The sequence below is a fragment of the Strigops habroptila genome, chromosome 3 (genome assembly GCF_004027225.2).
Source record: "Strigops habroptila isolate Jane chromosome 3, bStrHab1.2.pri, whole genome shotgun sequence".
In the NCBI taxonomy this organism is placed as follows: Eukaryota; Metazoa; Chordata; class Aves; order Psittaciformes; family Psittacidae; genus Strigops; species Strigops habroptila.
Genome location: NC_044279.2, coordinates 61,851,986 through 61,870,137, shown reverse-complemented (window position 1 = coordinate 61,870,137; position 18,152 = coordinate 61,851,986). Strand labels below are relative to the sequence as shown.

Genomic DNA, 18,152 nt, shown 5'->3' with positions numbered 1-18,152 from the left:
TTCCTTTTTTTTTTTTTTTTTTTTTTAAATTCTTTTAATAAACTTGTCAGCAAAATGTCAGTGAATTGCTAGGAGGAGGCAAACACCAGGTGGCCTTTAGTCTTATTTCCACATGCTATTTTGTTAATTTCACTTATGCGTGGATAGGATAAACATCAGTATTAATTTAGAAAAGTTCAAAACATGGAAAAAGTACTGAATTAGGGTATAGGGATCGGAAGTTCTAAAAGCTGTATAACCTCTAATTTCTTAACCAAACCGAGAGAGTAGAGACTCAGCTGAAGAAAAGGATTAAGAGATGAAACAAAATGAGGGGGAGTGCTTTGTAAATTAGTAGACTAGTGCAAGATAAACTACAGTCCAAGGAAGGAATGTTGACTGCAGTGTCTTCAGCTATGGCTTAACCTTAACACATGATTCTAGCTACTGGATTGTCAATCTCTTTCCATAAATGACAAACGATTTTATATGCTTGAAACTTACTTCACCCTGTTCTACAAGAGTGATGATTGTTATAAATGTCTGCGGCCTGTGTTAGAAATTTTTCCCAAGTGATTACTCCTGAACCTTATGTGCATTGAGCACCAGCTGCAAGTGAGTAATTGCTGGTGGCTTAGTTGTTGCTCTCTTTACATCTCATTCTAGTTTTCATGGCCAACATGGATTTTACAGTGCTGTGAGAAAAGGGGATTCTCTTCCAATTCACAGCGTGATTTAATCTGAAAGGTTATCCAGACAGACTACTTGGTTGTGGAATCTCAACTTTGTCTACTGGAATTATTCATAAGGAGACATAAGAGACATAAGGCGGAATGTGCTCTGAAACTGCTTCGAATTAACTTGGAGGAAGTGGTGAAAATCCTTTTAGTTTATCTGTGCATGCGTCACTTAAGATGCTAGGGGGTTGATGAGATATGAAATTGCTTAGACCTCAGCTGTGGGAGAGGTTGTACCAGTGGGAGAACTGTTCTAAGATTCCAGCCCTAAACTGCACCTTGCTCCATTGTTTTAGCGTGCTGCTACAGTTGTGTGGGCTTGTGTGCTGGACATCAGCTGTAGCAGTGAGACTCAGCCTAAAATCTGCTTTAAAAAGAAAAGGTAGAGTAGAAGCAGTCTTGTGAATATACGCTATTATACCGAGCTAATGGTCACTTCAGATGCAAGCACATTTTGCGTAATTTAAAAGCTTTAGGACATTGAATTTGGATGGTGACTGGCTAAATAATGTAATATGGTTTGTGTGGTCCACCTTCAGATGAAGAAGAAAATGTGTAACTATCAGGGGCATTAATTTGAAAAGTGAAAAATACTAAGATAATATTGTCTTGCTGTCTGAAAACTGATATAAATGATGTAGGTTTTTTTTTTTTTTTTTTTACACAGCATAAAAATAATCTCAGCACAATGAAGTATTTTATAGGATGGTTATCCTAGTGAAAAATTACTAATGTTAAGAATTTCTAAGCAGTCACTGTAGATACCTTTCACCACCTATGAAAAGTCAATTCTTTTATGTATATTTTTTTCTTTTTCAAGCTCTTCTTTATAGATACAGAAAGCTGTAGAACACAGTCATCAATAAAGCCTTTTTGAAGAAACGTTTTTGCTATCCAGAGTCATCTTTGACTTCATTATGAGTTTTTTGTGCCCCCCTTTTTTTTTTAATTGGAATTAATTTCTTGGTGCTTTGTTTCTGTTGAATTGTCAGATGGAAAAATTCCATCATTTCCATTTAACCTAAAGAGCAGATATTACTCTGATTAAAAAATACAGCTTATAGGTAACCCTGTTGTGTCCCCTATCGCCGCCTCCTCTGTCCCCTGCTTTTTGAAATGCTAGAATTCATTCTCTATATTTGAATGTTAAACTGTTTTTCACCGGTTTTAGCTGGTTTTGATATTTCAATTCAGCGATCATATGTATTGATACTAGTTACATGTGTTTTGAAATCTTAAAACTTCGATACACAGTAAATGACTAAAGAAAGATGCATACCAGTTTGCTGGGTGAAGTTTTTTTATTTTTCCAGAAGAGGTCAGCAGAACTCCATTTCTGGTTTGAGGCAGCTTTGATGCATTCACAGAGCTAAACTCATATGTTACTTTTGTTTCTGGGACAATGCATGAAATTTAGATAATGCAGTACGAGTTTTTTCCAATAAAGCTGTATTTGTACATGCATCTGCTGACTCAATTGTAGTTTTAAATGAAAAATTGAAATGGACTTAAGTTCTTTACAACACAGTTTTAAGTCTTCAGAGCATCATTATTGTAGACATGCTGGGTTTTTTCCCATTTCAGTTGTAACTTTTGCAGACTTGACTGTAAGGCTCTGGTTGCTAGTGTCAAAATAGTAAATAAGTTTTCAATTGCTTTTTTGCAAAATTTTTGCTATTTTGCATTTGTCTGCATCGTAGCTGTGTTTCTAACTCTAGCCTGCTTAGGATATGGTAGAATTTTCATAGCAGTAATTGTGATAAAAGTGTATACTTTTTATACCTTTTATAAGAACTAAGATATTCAGATTATGCAGAGTTGATGGAGAATTGGTTCATGCAGATTATGGACTTCAGCATTATGTGCTACATTTTAGTTTAGTTTATTTCATAAAGATAGTTGCCACTCTTCTATATTTCTGTATTTTAAAGGTTCTGTAGTAAACCTTTTGGAGTTTATAGTATCTCCAGTGGCTTTGTATGGAATCTTTCAAAAATTTAGTAGGAATTTTATGCTCTGGACTGGCAGGGCTTGCTCGGGATCCCAGAAGCATGGCAGATTCCCTGGCTGTCGGTGCAGGGAGGGAGGAAAAGAGGGAGCTTTGGTGGCTCTGACCATGCCCTAGTGTCCCATGGGATGAGGAGGTACCAGCCTGGTCTAGATGTTGCTCCAGGTCTCCCTTGTAGCCTTCACCATCAGCATGTGCTACAGCAACACTGGCTCTTTCCCGGTCCCACTGGTACAGTGTGTGCCTTGTGCTGCACAGGTGCAGGGTCACCGTGTGCACTCTGAGAGCAAGATCCCATTTGGACTATGGCTGAGATGGCAGCAGTGGAGTGCTGTGCTCAGAAGTGCAGCAGGTGGGAGAATTGGTGTTTGAACAAAATAGGAAAAATCTGTATGAATGTGCTAAAGGAGAAGCCAAGGGTAAATCAAAAGAGGAAGCAAGTGGCTTTTCCCTATTTTTCTGGTTACTGGATATTTTTGGGATACCTTTTGAATGCTGGTGTTAAAGCATAAATCTGAATCTGAATGAACAGATTTCTTTTTTTATACTTCATGTGTGTGTACTTTTATCTTTATCCTGGCTAAAGATGGGAGTTTAGCTTCAGGATCCTGCACCTAAAAACCTTATTCTCTGTGAGAGTGTTTTGTGTGCTGGTCTACTGTGAGCTAGTATGAGAAACTATGAGAAAGGAGTTCTCACTTCTTGTCTGGGACTTTAGCAGCGGAGTACATACGTTCTCTTAAACTCTTATCAGTCATTGACAGGTCTGTGACATTCATTTTATTTGTCATTCGTATAACAATAGTAGCAGGTGTGCTCTCTGCAGTGTTAAGGGTCCCCGTTACATAAGCATTAGATAGGCTCTGTAAGCCTGTGAATTTTTCCAAGTAGCCTTTGCCATTACCTCTTTCAGTGCTTGCTTTAGGTATTGAAAAGGAGTGAGTAAAGATTAGCTGGGAAGTTAACACAGTATGTCCAGATGTCAAAGCATTTGTGAGAGAAGATTTTATTCTTATTCCATGCTGTAACTAAACTATAAGCTGCATCAGTTTCTCGCATCTTCTGTAGATGTGTTGTGGAACAACATGAGTGTATTTGTAGAGGAACGTGTATTCTTCAAAGCTTTTGGAGTAGCTGCTTAAAAATTTGAACTATTTGAAAAGAAAGAAGGCAACTTAGAGGATGCATTTCACACCCCCCTACCACTCCCGGGGACTACTCAGTAGACAAATGTTAATGGAAAATATTAAACTTTGCCAAGAATGGCTTGGGTACTGATAGATATATTCTACCTATATATAGAATAGTACAACTTTCAAAGAGTAAACCAGTTTGCCTTTTATAAATACCCAGTTGAATATGAAGAATAGTTTTTGAGCAAAAAAGTCTGCAGATTTGGTTCTAATTATGATTTATGTGATTATTATCAGGTAATAGCAAAAAGAAAAGAAGATTCTGGCAAAATAAAACTATTGCTTCATTGGACACCAGAGGACATGTGAGTATATTGCTAGTAATACAATATAGGATTTTCATGGGGAAGGATTTACAGTGGACTAAATGAACTGTCACTAAATTACATTACGCCTTTGAATAGTCAAAGTTTATGTTTTAAAAAATGCTTTTTTATTTAAAAATATTTAATTTATTATTAAAAAATAAGCAATGCTTTAATTGGTTTTTTTTACTTCAGCTTTCAAGTCTTAAGCCTCTCAGTTCAGGTAAAGATGAAGCTGTATTCTTAATGCATTTTGTTGCTATGGGTATTAATAACAAGGTCCTCTGATTATTGAATGGGAAGCTCAGGTTGGTTTTGCCAGCTATATACATAAGGAAATTTATCACTGAAACAGCTTTGTTTTACCCACTGATTCATCATGATCCTAAAATACTTCTAGGTACTGAAAAATGTGCAATCATCAGTGTAACAGCAGAATTGCAAGAATCTTTGCCTAGGTGCCACAATTTAACAGTATAATAACCACAGTTGGCCCTTCGAGGTATTCATCTCATATTGCTGCTTCTTTGGATTATCCCACTGAAGCTGAGAGTACTCTTTCAGCATGTTTGGCTGCTTTTTTTCCCCCTCTTGTGCTTTCAAAGTTCTACCTTGCTCCAAATGAGTATCCTCGCATGTAATGCAGGACAGAAGTACTTCCCGCACATAGGCTTGGAACAGATGAAGTAATTAAGTGTAGTTTAGAAATATTTTATCTACTACTTTGAAATAGGCAAGACCTTATCTCTTTCTTCTGACACTTCCTAGAACAAGGGGATCTTTCAGATTCAGTGCTGCTTTTTTTCTAATATAGAGTCAAATGAGGTTTTTGCTCATGCAGTTGTATATAGTTCTGCATTACTTTCTGCACTGGAAAATGCAAGTTGTTCAGTAATGTCAGGTCAAAGGAATAACGTGTTTTAATTGGTATTTCTTGCATCTCTGTTGCGTTAGGTAGAGGGTGTATTTCCTGCACTGAATGTTATAGCTTTGAATTTTTGAGTATTTGGTAAATTCATTTTCATCTTTATTATTATAGCTAAGAACAGCAAATGCAAGATATCATGGCTCATGTCATCCGTTTGTTTTGCACAGTGAATGTACTCACACTTTAGGAAAGTTGAATGCAGTAATGATAATTACTTTCCATTGTGCTGAGCTGTTCGTCAGCCTTTCAGATGGAGCTAGTAATAATAATTTAACTTTTCTGTTCTGAGTCATCTTGAGAAACTGTTAATCTGCTCCAGGTTATCTGTACATTAAGTGTTTTTCACAGAAAATTAAATACTGGTCTATAAATAAGGTAAATACCCGTTTCCTATACAAGAGGGAAATAATTTTTTATATTTTCTTTCCTTTTTGGGGCAGGAATTTATCCTTTGTGCCAGTACTTCTTAGCTTACTGAGTTGTTTTCTTTATGTGTATTTCAAATAGTCTTTCAATGTAAAAAGTTTTCTTATTTATTGTTTGTATCATTTTGCATCTTCAGCATATAGCTTCTACTAAAAATGTCTTCTAAATGTTGCTTGTCAAAAAACTGATTTTGGCTTTATTTAAAAAAAAATAATCTTATGTTTTTTCACCTTTCATGATCCATGCTAAACCTTAGTAGATATATGGATTGCCTTCTGGGTGGTGTCGTGGGTGTTGCGTCTGTCCTGTATTGTGTACGTGTTGTTCCCCCTTCACCCCCTGTTTTTTTTATCTTCCACCTTCATTTGAAAAGTGGAAAGTATCACTGGAGAAACTGCTTTTCCTACTGGGATAGAAGATACTTCATGTAATTTTTGGGATGGCTTACCCGAAAAATTGAATTTGAGTTACAGCTAACTTTTATTGATGAAAAATAGAGACTCAGTTTAATAATTTGCAGAAGTCTGTAAAACTGCATATAGCTTTGGTCAGAGAAAGAACTTTCATGTACATAGTCTTAAATGTTGGGTTTCTTAATTTGAAACTTGTTTAGAAAATGTTAGAATTCTTAATTACAATCTTAAACATTCTCCCCAACCTGAAATTAATTTAAAAAAGTGGAAGCAAAATGGATCACTTGTTTGTTCTGCACAGCCTTGGTCAATGCTAACTTACAGAAGGAGGCAGGAAAGCAGGTTTTCAGTAAGATGCTGATGACCTCTGCAAGCTGAGTGTCTCTTAACAGTGTGTTACCTGAAAACCTCAACAGGGCCTTAAAAACCCAATGTGCTTTCAGTAAAAGAAGCAATAATGTAGTAAGCCACTCTGAAGTAGGCATGTTTGGTTTGAAAGAATTAAAGTACAAATCATAGATCAATGGTGTATGTTATCTGCAGCCCTCTTCTCTAAGCTTCACTGCAAGTGGCACTGAAGTAACAATTCCCTTTAATGTGTAAAGACCAACTTTTATTCCATCTCTCAATAAGAACTGTTGCAGAGCCAAACTATTTTGTGGTGATTGTGTGGATTTCCTCAGAAGATAATCAAACAATTAACATCAGCAAAGTTGGAACATTTTGACATTGAAAGCTTTGAACTTGGAGCGAGCACATTCGTGTAACTCGAAGCTCTGTGCTTGCAGTATATTCTGGCTTTTACTTACCTTTTTTTGACAGCATCAAAGAATTTTATGCCCCATAAAATGAAGTATTTTCAAATATCTGTTTTCTTTTTCTTCCTGCTACCTATTTTCACATTAAATTGTTAAAATGGAAAACGTAGTGCTATTGTCACGATACATTTGGCTTAGCATTCTTCTGGAATAATCTAAATTCTATTTAGTATATTTTTCATACTGAGAACTTGAAAAAAATTGTAGTGTAATGTGTAAAGATTGGCTGTCTTTTCCTCACTCCAGTGAAGATGTTTTCTAAACAGTGGTATGTAAAGATTGCTTTAAAAAACTTCATATGTGCTACTTTACCACATAGCTTTGTGGTAAGAAAAACGGTTGATCTTTTTTGAATATTTTTATTTTATTTATTTATTCATAGTCTGCCTGATGTGTGGGTAAATGAAAGTGAGCGACATCAGTTAAAAACTAAAGTAGTTCATTTATCAAAACTACCAAAAGATACTGCCTTGCTTCTGGACCCAAACATATACAGGTAATGTCCTAATTTTGAAACTTTCTTAACTCAAATATAGTCTTAAGACTCACTTAACTTTTTGACGTTGGAAAATCAGGATTGTTAATGCATTATACACCAGACCAGGGAGCCTCAATCCTGTCAGCGTCCAGGAGTTAAGTTCTGAGGTCTTAAGTTGTTTTAGAATTTCTTAACTACTTGAACTGAACTCTAGTTACTGAGAAACGGGGAATGTGTGTATTTACCAAGTGTATTTTACTTTTTTGTGCTTGGTGTACAGAAATTCTAGTAAAGGAGGTACACACAGTGGAATCCTGAAAGATCACTTCTGTTAAGATCACATACTGGTTTGTATGCCAATTTTTTTAAAGTCCAAATTTACCTTTACATATTTTATATTCAACTGTAATACATGCAGTATTACCTTGAAATCTGTACTTGTATACAAGTACTGTTATTTTTTTAATACAAGATTCTTCAGAGGGGGACAGAAGGGGACAGTAAATGTTACTTGCCTTTAAGCCGTATTCACATTTGTATTTTTAGGACTTCAGATTGGCTTCTAATCCATCTTGTTTCTAATAATTTCCTGATTTCCCTCCCCCCTCTTTATTAGTGTGCTCACATAATTGTCAGTACCCACACTTCTGTGTGTGTACAGTTTTTAAAGGTAATCTGAAATGCTTAATTCACTCTTAAGTTTTTGAATGCCCAGAAATATCTATTTATGGGATTATGCTAAATATTCATGAAATGAATTTAGGACAGAAGTTTTTTTCTTCCAGAACAGAAATTCAGTGTTTCTATATTTCTTCCTTAACATCCAGTGACCTAGTGTCTAAAGGAGTAACTAGAACACTAATCTGAGGTCTTGATATGTAATAAGCCTTTCAGTTCACCTTTAATATGAAATGTACTTCACTAATCAAATTAATGGAAACCTGGTTTACAATATCAAAATAAATAATCATACTATTTCTGCTTTCTTTGTAAGTGTAAGTATTTAAAATACTTACTTTAGTATATTAATTACTGATGTTAACAGCAAATCGTTAAAATGTTATGAAGGAATTGGATTTTAAAGGAAGGAATTGTGTGTTTTAAAACTGCTTAAAACAGTGACAGTTTCATAATCCAGTTTAGGTGTTAATCATGTTGATATTGATCACCTTTGCAGAACTTGATAGATTAGTTTGATTTGAAAAGAGAAAATAACCTTTTAAAATAAAAGTATAATGATCTGTGGGATTAAGTCCTTGGAGAAAAATAAGCCACCCTTTCTACCTCTCCCAAATAAAATTAAGGTCCCTTCACATAATGTTGTACTAGATTTTTAGCAGCATAGATCCGACAGTAGTTAAGAAGAGCTTTGGGACCAACTGTAGTAGATCAGAGATCTAAAAGTTGAAGACCAAAACTTTACAAGGGAAGAAAATGATTAAAGAAATTCAGTGACAGCTATTAATTTTGTGCTAAAATGATGACTCCAGTAGAAAGTTTGAAATAATAATCTGAAATGTACGCTAATATGGGATCATCTAAAATGTCTTTCAGTTTTTATCAATTTAAATGAAAGTACATTTTATATAGTCATGATTTCATAGTATACTCTAGCTGACTCAAATTTGCTTCTCTGGGTTTTTATGTAAAACTGTGCTGTCTTCTTTTACAGAACAATGCCCCAGAAGAGGTTGAAGAGGTAAAAACCAAGGAAGTGGGGACACTGCAGTCTTAGTCACTGACAATGGATTTAGAAATAAAGTTGCACATTAGTCAAATCCCATCCTTTTTTTTTCTTTTTTTTTTTTTTTTGTCTTAGATAAATATTTATGCTTAGTGTAAACATTCTGTGAATGAAGTTGATGCTTCCGTGGAATATATTAATATATTACTGTATATCCACATTTTCATGGAATGGTACAGTGGGAGACTGAGCAAACACTCTTCTGGCAACTTAGTGGAACAACTAAAAGGCTTTGCATGCTTGCTTCTTTAAGCTGCTTTTTTCTTTAGTGAATACAGTAGTTTATATTTGATGAAAAGAAAAAGTAACCATCACCATTTACTCACAATTCACAGAACTGTTAACGAGCTATTAGGCTTCTTGTCAATGTTAACTAAATACAACACATGCCAGACAATAATACAGCTACCAAGGGATTTTCCTGTCGCCCTTTTGAGTATGGTGGATAGTAATCATTCGTCATTTGTAATCTCGTGTCCTTTTGCAGATCCCTAAAATATGTTGGATTATAATGTTTAAACGAATGTTGATGGAATGCTTGTCTTTTCCAGTCAACTATGAATACATATAGTACGGTTTAAAGATGTTAAGAGTGTTGCAGTATGTCTGACCCCCTCTTCAGGACTAGTATAGTATGTTAATGAGATCTGCTTTTATGTGATCCGTATCAATGGTGGGGTTTTTAAAAACCTCTGCGTAAGCAGTTAGTGTTATTGGTGTTTTATTTTACTTTTTTGACCCGCTAGGATCCCCATTCACTTGTAAAGTATACTTTTTTTATTTGGCCTAATGTTTTCCAGATGTAAAGAAAATGGTATTTTTGAAAAAATCTAGAAATTCAATCCTTTATGCACCAAAGTTGGCTTTGAAAAGGAAAGTAAAATCATTTTCTTGCTTAATAAGCAAGAAGCCATGGATTTTTTTTAACTGACAAATAGAGATGCGTCTAACCTGTTAGTCTTTGTATGGAGACAAAAATGTTGCATATAGATAATAGGACATTGCTTGTAAATATTTCAGCAGATTTGTAATATATTTTTATATTATGAAATGTACTGTAGATGTTTTTCTAGAGGCATGAAAGTTAAAATGTATATATTATGGTAGAAATAATATTGAAGGATATTGTAATTCACTAGTGCTGCCAGAAGAATTGTTTAAAAAAAGCACCTTCCTTAACAATAAAAAAAACCTTCTTTTACATACCTAAGGGACTATATACTACTGTTAATATCTGTTGTAAGAACAAAAATACATTGAACATCCTTCCCAGAAATCTTAGAGGGATGAATTGTACCCATAATTAATTCATGGCGCTCCTTTCTAATAGTGAACATGAAATTAGTTTTTTCCTTACTATTGGAAGGAACTAATATGTAAAATTTGTATGGATATATGCAGTCAAACTGCAGAGTTAGTCCTCCTTATTGGGGAGGAATTTACTACAGTGAAACTAATAACCAGCAGTTTTTACACTAAATTTTTATTAAATAGAATAAAACTTAAAGTAACCCTTTGGTTGCAGGAGTGAGCATATCTTAATATAATACAGATGCATTCTGCATTGGTACTGACACGAGAGTCTTGCTTAGCTCCAATGGGTTAAAAATGTTACTTATATACACAAAAAAAAAATCTTATCAAACAAAATGAAGTGCAGATTAAAAGCACCACTAATATAAGATGTTCTGGAATGGTTGTTTAATAAGGGTATTATTCATAAAATCTGTAGTGATGTGACTTTATTTTTAAAAAAAAATGCAGTGTTTTGGTTTTTTGGTTTTTTTTGGTTTTTTTTGGTTTTTTTTTTTTTGCTTGAGCACTTCACCTACTGCTTTTTCTGTACCTTTAAAGTAATCCGTAATCTTTGTTTCTTTTTTGAATTTGTTATAAAATTGCCAAATAGAAGTGTTTCAGATATAGTTTGTATTTGTATTTTTTTAATTTTATTGCTTCATGAGTTTCTTGTAAGTCATTTATAATTGACAGATGATTGTAGACCTTGCCTGAGTATTTTTTCTAATAAAACAAAGCAAACAAACCTCATTAGCTTCAAAATTGTAAGATTTTAATGAAGTTTTCAAAGATAAATATTAAAATGTCACTATTTGCTGTCAGTGGTAACACACATACCTTTACAAAGCAGGGAATTCATGGATTCAAGTCATGTTTTGTTTATGTAAACTGTGACTTTCTTTCCTTGGGTTTGAGAAAAGTATTACCTGATATTCTCATGGTACAGCTTCTGCCATGGAAGGAAAAATAAGTTTAAATTCAAAATGTTTGTGAACAAATGAATACATTGGAATTAATTAAACTTTCCATAGCAGTCAGAAGGTAAGTGGACTTTTGGCTGGTTTTTACCTTAAAGTTATCAAAGTGAATTGCTATAAGTCTTTATGCTTGGTAGTTGTTTTTATTCTACAGATTATGTAATTACTTGGTGGTGTTTTGTGTCAAATGACAGTAATGTCACTCTAAAGCTCTGCTTCAGTTTTTGTGTGTGTCTCCAAATGAATTTCAGTTTTATTGGATTACAAGATACATGGAACTGACACAGCAAAAAAATTACTGCTCTTATTGTTACTCTTGAAAAGTCTTAATGAAATAATTGGCCCCTCTTATATTGAGTAGCTCCATGTGTTTTGTTTCAGGATGTAACACACAGAGGTTTCCTCCTGTCCTAAGAACATTTTTTTTTAATAGATTTCACAAATTACTACAGAATACATTCACTTGCAGCTGGAGTGTTTATTTTCATTATGGAGAAATGTCACCAAGAAAACTTGTAGTTATTTTACCCTTCACTATAATCTTTTTCCAGGCTGCTTTAATGAGGAATGTGTAAATATCCTAAATTTATACTTTTTTGCATAGAGGTTCTGTATAATCTTTAACAAATTACAGAAGGTAGGCAAAAGAAAATTGCTAATTTTAAAGCTAAAAGTTAAATCATGGCAAAATACACTGGAGTGTATACTCCACAAGGAGAGGCCAAGGGAGCTGCACAAGTTCAGCCTGGAAAAGAAGAGGCTTTGGGGGAACCTAACAGCAGCCTTCCAGTACCTAAGAAGTTACAAGAAGGCGGAGCCAAGCTCATTTAAAACTGCACAGCAGAATGATGAGTCAGTGATCATAAATTGAAATGGCAGATTTTTTTCACTGTGAGGATAGTCAAGAGTTGGAACAGATTACTCCCAGAGATGCCAGAAATCTCTGTCCTTGACAGTTTTCAAAGCCCTGAGCAACCTAGTCTAGATTCAGTGTTGTTAGTGTTGCACTGAGCAGAAGATTGGACCAGATGCTCCCTTGGAGGTCCCTTCCAACATGAATAGTTCTATGTTTTTGTCACTCAGAACTAAGTAGGTTTTCTCTTCCAGCCCACATGGTCACCGAGACATCAGCAATGTTTAGATCATGTTAGCAATCTATGGTCATAGATCATGGCTAGAGTTGGAGCTGTTTGAACTGAAAATTGATCAGCTCTGGCTGAATTTGGGGCTTTAGTCTATGTTTGTTTTGGCCTGCTACGTGCTTGAACTATACTGGTGTATTAGCTTAAGGTAGATGCTGATGCTTGACGATGTGGGTCAGAAAAGGGCACGAGATGGTATGTTTACTCCTTCGCTGTCAGGTGACAGTAGCACAGAAATCTCAAGTGCGTTTGTGGGTGTCTTGGGTTATCATACTTCTGGGACACCTTTTAAAGGAAGTACCAATCAAGCTTTTTGAAAATACCTCTTTTCAGGACTTGCAGTGCAGCCAAATATCTGTGCCCAAAATCACCAGTCTTTTTGGAATGTGTTGGCTTGAGTTTGACAGATTTCTAAAGCTGAGTAACAGGACTTTTGATTGAGGAGTGCTGTTTTGGGAATGAAGAACATACCTTTTGCTTATGTGGATGGAAATTCACATCCTAGCATTTGGGCGTAGCATATAGCTGATTATTTGATATTAATCTCATTCTGTCTACTAAAGCACTTTAATACAAGGAGCAGAAACACATCAGTTCTAATACTTTTATTGAATATAAGTTTCTCTGAAGTTACTGTGATTTTTCAGATTTTGACCAAATTGCATAACATTCAACAGTGTATTTTTCTTGACTTCTATATTAATTATATCAGTAGTTTCCAATTTAAATTACATATTAAATCTGGACTAGCTTCATTTGGGACCAGATAGGTTTATTATGTTTAAATCTGTATCATTTTAAATTATAGGCATTTAAGCAGTTGATTTCTGTTCCTTTCAGCTTTTCAGGGCAGCATGCAAATTGATTATTGTAGCAAACCAGTCTTACTTAATACTTCAGTCTGAAATTGATAATGTATTTTCACTTAATGCTTTCTTGCCCTGGCATTTTAAACTTGCATATGAACTTTTTCTTGTCACATTAATGTATGACAAGTACAACAGGAAAAAGAAATCTCATCAGGAAAGTTGGCTTTCAAAAAAGCAGCTGAATCTATGGCTTCTTTCAGTCATTTTCTATAAATTTTTAAGGAGACATTCTGTGAATGGCTCCTATATGCACATGGCTATGGAAGAAAATAAACAGTTTGATCCCTAAACTACGATACTCTAAGCAGAACATTCCAGTGGCAGAAGATGGTCTTAACATCACATGGATTTTTGTAGCAAAGTAAAAGTGCCTTTAGATCTGTTATCCTGGTGTTTACTTATTCCAAGCAAAGAATACTCTTTGGTAAATGACGTCATTTCAACTTTTAGTAACAATTTCTAAATTTCGTAATTTTTGGGGAGAAAGCCCCACCTATACTACTGTTTTGAGCAATATGATGGAAAACTATTTTAAAATCAAGAATGTCCATTTGTTAGTGCCTTTTCAATAAGGCCGTGTTTTCTAAAATTTATGCACTCGCAATTATATAAACCAAATTGAGACAAAAAGAATGAATACTCATATTAATACAGCTGTAGTCTCCTAGTGCTTACAATGAGAAGACTGAGGTATAAATACTAGAGGTGAATCTCTCACTGTATTTATGAGAATTACAGTGCTGAAGAGCTTCACTACTGTAATCTCTATTACAATATTTTTTCTAATGTAGAATGAACCGAAATCTGACCAACAATAAAACCTCATACTCCTGGAAGATTAAGATTTTTTTTCAACCATCTATTCTGTTATGTTTCCCTGAATATAGCTGACAAACTACAAGAAAAAATTATATTAAGGTATGCTGTCAAATCTCATGTTATCTCCTGGAGGGATGAAAAACCTTTGAGATTAATGTTTTGTGTTTAAAGCAGAACACTGCTTCCACGAGACAGGAGCTGTGAATTTACTCTTTCCAGGTAAGAAACTGGTGATGAGCATAGACGAGTGTTGCAACCTGTATTTTTGGATTTTGACTGGAAATGGCAATACAGAGAATTTGTTTTCCTGCTGTATTTATTACGGCAGTGAAAAATTCTCCCCAGACTATATATGTCAACGCGTCTTTAATTCTCATACTACCCACGTATACAGTACTCTCTACAATAATCTGTGTATGTTTGGGTTTTGATGCAGCTTTATCAATATCCTGTAATCACTGCTTTGTGTTTTTCATTTTAGTGAAACTTACAGTTGAAATACTGTTGTCTGCTGCTTAATGCTTTGTAATCCTTAAAATTTAACCAACTTGCTTGTTTTCTGTCCAGTACTTTCCATGTTAACCCATTCACAGCATACAGTAGTTACAATATAGAGGTGGACCAAAGTAAAGTTCCATATGTACCTATTATTCTTGTGTGCCCTGATTTTTGAAATCTCACCTTGCAGTGTCATCTTAAAGTATTTTGATTGTAATTTCTTAAATGATTTAAAAATTTTTACCAATTCCAGTATATAGCATCATTTACAGGGGCAATACCAGTATTGGGAGTTACCTGTTGATATCCACAAGGCTCACTGTGCTGAGCTGTCCTCTTGGAGCTGGTGGAGTAACTAAGACTAGTAGTGGATGTTTTCTTTCATGCAGACTTGGAACAAGAGCGGAAGAAAGAGATGTTAGTTGTGAGTTTGGTAGCTGATGAGGATTGAGAGTTAGTAATGCTGTACTCAGCTCTGGGCAGGAAGGAACTGTGATTTAGATATCTCTTCTAAAGTTGTAGGCTTTTTTTTTTTTCCTTTTTTTCCCATGTGTTAAGGCAAAAAGAAAAGTGATGTTCTGGTCTAGTCTGTTGTTCCGCTCCGGTGCTATTTTGCTGTCAGCTGTACCTCAAGTTTCCTGTATTTATTTCCTCTTCTCTCCCACACACAATTTGCGCTTCCATCTCTAATTCTTTCCCGAAGAAGAATTAAAATCAAGATGCCTTTGATGTCACAATGTAACCTAACAGAATAAAGAAATGTAATTCTAAGTGTAAAGAGAATAAAATTGTGTTGATTGCATACTAGAAGTGGGCTGTTGGTTGACAGCCAGTTACGGGTAAATTCAGCTCTTGCAGTTGTTTATGAAGATTAATACGCTGTAATTTATGCTACATTATTTGTTTTTACTAATTCTAAAAATGGTTCTTTTCACTCGTGTAAATCCTCCTTGGCAGTAGACTAACAAATAATAAGTAATATGATAAATCTGTTTACTTTGTCCCAGATGAGAGATAATTGCTGATCAGCATACCCTTGGGTTGGCTTGCTTACAGAAGACTTGCGTACTGTCTACTGGATACTGTTCAAAAGTTTTGTCAAATGTTAATATTCTTTCGTCTTAATACCTTGCCTGTGTTTGTAGTCTCAGTGAAAGATATAAGATCCCATCATATTTACTATGAAGAACTGCCTCTGTTTTGAGATAGCCGACCATGTCCTGGGCTGCATCAAAAGAAGTGTGACCAGCAGGTAGCAGGAGGTGATCCCACCCCTCTACTCTGCTCTCATGAGACCCCACTTGAAGTATTGTGTACAGTTCTGGTGTCCCCAACATAAGGACATGGAACTGCTGGAGCAAGTTCAGAGGAGGACCAGGAGGATGGTAAGGGGGCTCGAGCGCCTCCTGTATGAAGACAGGCTGAGAAAGTTGGGGCTGTTCAGCCTGGAGAAGAGAAGGCTGCGTGGAGACCTCATAGCAGCCTTCCAGTATCTGAAGGGGGCCTATAAGGATACCGGAGGGGGACTCTTTGTTAGGGACTGTAGCAATAGGACAAGGGGTAACAGGTTAAAATGTAGGCAGGAGAGGTTTAGATTAGATATAAGGAAATGTTTTTGAGTGTGAGGGTGGTCAGACACTAGCACAGGTTGCCTAGAGAAGCTGTGGATGCTTCATCCCTGGCAGTGTTCAAGGCCAGGTTGGATGGGACCTTGAGCAACCTGATCGAGTGGAAAGTGTCTCTGCCCGTGGCAGGGGGGTTGGAACTAGATGATCCTGAGGTCCTTTCCAACCCAAACAATTCTGTGATTCTACAGTCAGTAGCCGTGACTAAACGGAATCAAGAAACTGTAGTCAGTGATGTGTGGGGTTTTTTTGTTTGTTTTGCTTTGATTGTTGTTGGGTTTTTTTTTGTTTTGTGGGTTTTGTTTGGTTTGATTTGTTCTAGGTTTTCGGGGGGTAGGAGATGGGGAGTTTGGGATTTTTTTTGTTGGTTTTTTTTTTTTTTAACTTGAGGGTGTATAGTTGCACTGTATTTAAGGAGAATGTTTACTATATTAGGTAGATAGGTGAATAACTGGAAATGCTCCTTCTGTAGTACTTGTTTGCGAGAACAGCTGCTTTCAACAATACCCAGCAAAATGTTTCGCCATAAGTTCCAAAGGGACTTACTTCATGCTTGAATACTAGTAGTGCACAACGACTTCACAGTCAAAAGCTCATTCTGTAATAGTATGTTGTGGTTTAACCCAGCAGGTAGCTAAACACCACACAGCCATTTGCTCACTTCACCCTGATGGATGAGGAGAGAATTGGTGAAAGAAAAGGTAAAACTTGTTGGTTAAGATAAAGACAGTTTAATAGGACAGAAAAGGAAGGGAAAATAATGACAAAAGTATATACAAAACAAGTGATACACAGTGTAATTGCTCACTATCCAGTGACCAATGTTCAGCCAGTCCCTGAGCAGTGGGCTGCCACTCCTCTGGCCAACCGCCCCCAGTTTATGTGCTGAGTAGGACATCATAAGGTATGGAATTATCCCTTTGGCTAGTGGGTCAGCTGTCCTGGCTGTGTCCCATCCCAGCTTCTTGTGCCCCTCCAGCTTCATCACTGGCAGGGCAGCATGAGAAGCTGAAAAGCCCTCGACTTAGGGTACGCATTGCTCAGCAGCAACTAAAGCACCTCTGTTTCAAATGTTATTCTAATCCTAAATCTAAACCACAGCACTGTACCAGCTACTAGGAAGGAAATTAACTCTATCCCAGCCGAAAGGGATAGAAGGACACCTGGTTTCATCTGGGATAGAGTTAATTTTCTTCCTAGTAGCTGGTACAGTGCTGTGTTTAGGCTTTAGTCTCAGAACAATGCTGATAACCAATGTATTAGTTGTTACTAAGAGTGCTTACCCTGATCAAGGACTTTTCAGTCGCATGTTATTTCCCTTATCATTATTATTATTATTATTAGTTTTCTATTATACTTTAGTTATTAATCTGTTTTTATCTCAACCCACAGGATTTACATTCTTTTGATTCTCCTCCCCATCCTGCCCTAGGGAGGGGGAAGTGGGGAGCGAGTAAGTGGCTGCGTGATACTGAGTTACTGGGTGGGGTTAAAGCATGACACCAGGACATAGGACTAAATGTCCTATAAGAGCTCAGGGGGGACCTTATTGCTCTACAAGTAGCTGAAAGGAGGTTGTAGTGATGTGGGGGTCGGTTTCTTCTCCCAAGTAACAAGTGACAGGACAAGAGGTAACAGCCTCAAGCTGTGCTGGAGAGGTTTAGATTGAATATTAGGAAAAATTTCTTCACCAAAAAGGTTGTCAAGCATTCAAACAGGCTGTCCAGGGAAGTGGTGGAATCACTGTCCCTGAAAGCGTTCAAAAAATTGCATAGATAAGGCCCTTAGTGACATGGTTTAGTGGTGAACTTGGCAGTCCTGGGATAGAAGTTGGACTTGATGATCTTAAGGGTGTTTTCCAACCTAGCTGATCCTGTGATTCGGTGCCACTGACCAA

The 18,152-nt window shown here is 36.1% G+C and overlaps 1 protein-coding gene across 3 annotated transcripts in view; it reads left to right on the top strand.

The window, feature by feature from the left end:
* Positions 1 to 11,049, top strand: part of AEBP2 (AE binding protein 2) — a 46,637-nt gene extending 35,588 nt beyond the window's left edge. The window contains exons 6-9 of one of the 3 annotated variants that reach the window (XM_030478414.2): positions 4,155 to 4,222; positions 7,190 to 7,303; positions 7,566 to 7,632; positions 8,958 to 11,049. In XM_030478414.2, the coding sequence (XP_030334274.1) occupies positions 4,155 to 4,222; positions 7,190 to 7,303; positions 7,566 to 7,620 (237 nt within the window). In that variant the 3' untranslated portion in view covers positions 7,621 to 7,632; positions 8,958 to 11,049. The remainder of the gene's footprint in view (positions 1 to 4,154; positions 4,223 to 7,189; positions 7,304 to 7,565; positions 7,633 to 8,957) is intronic. The other 2 variants (XM_030478416.2, XM_030478415.2) reach the window with 2 other exon arrangements.
* Positions 11,050 to 18,152: the final 7,103 nt, after the last annotated feature.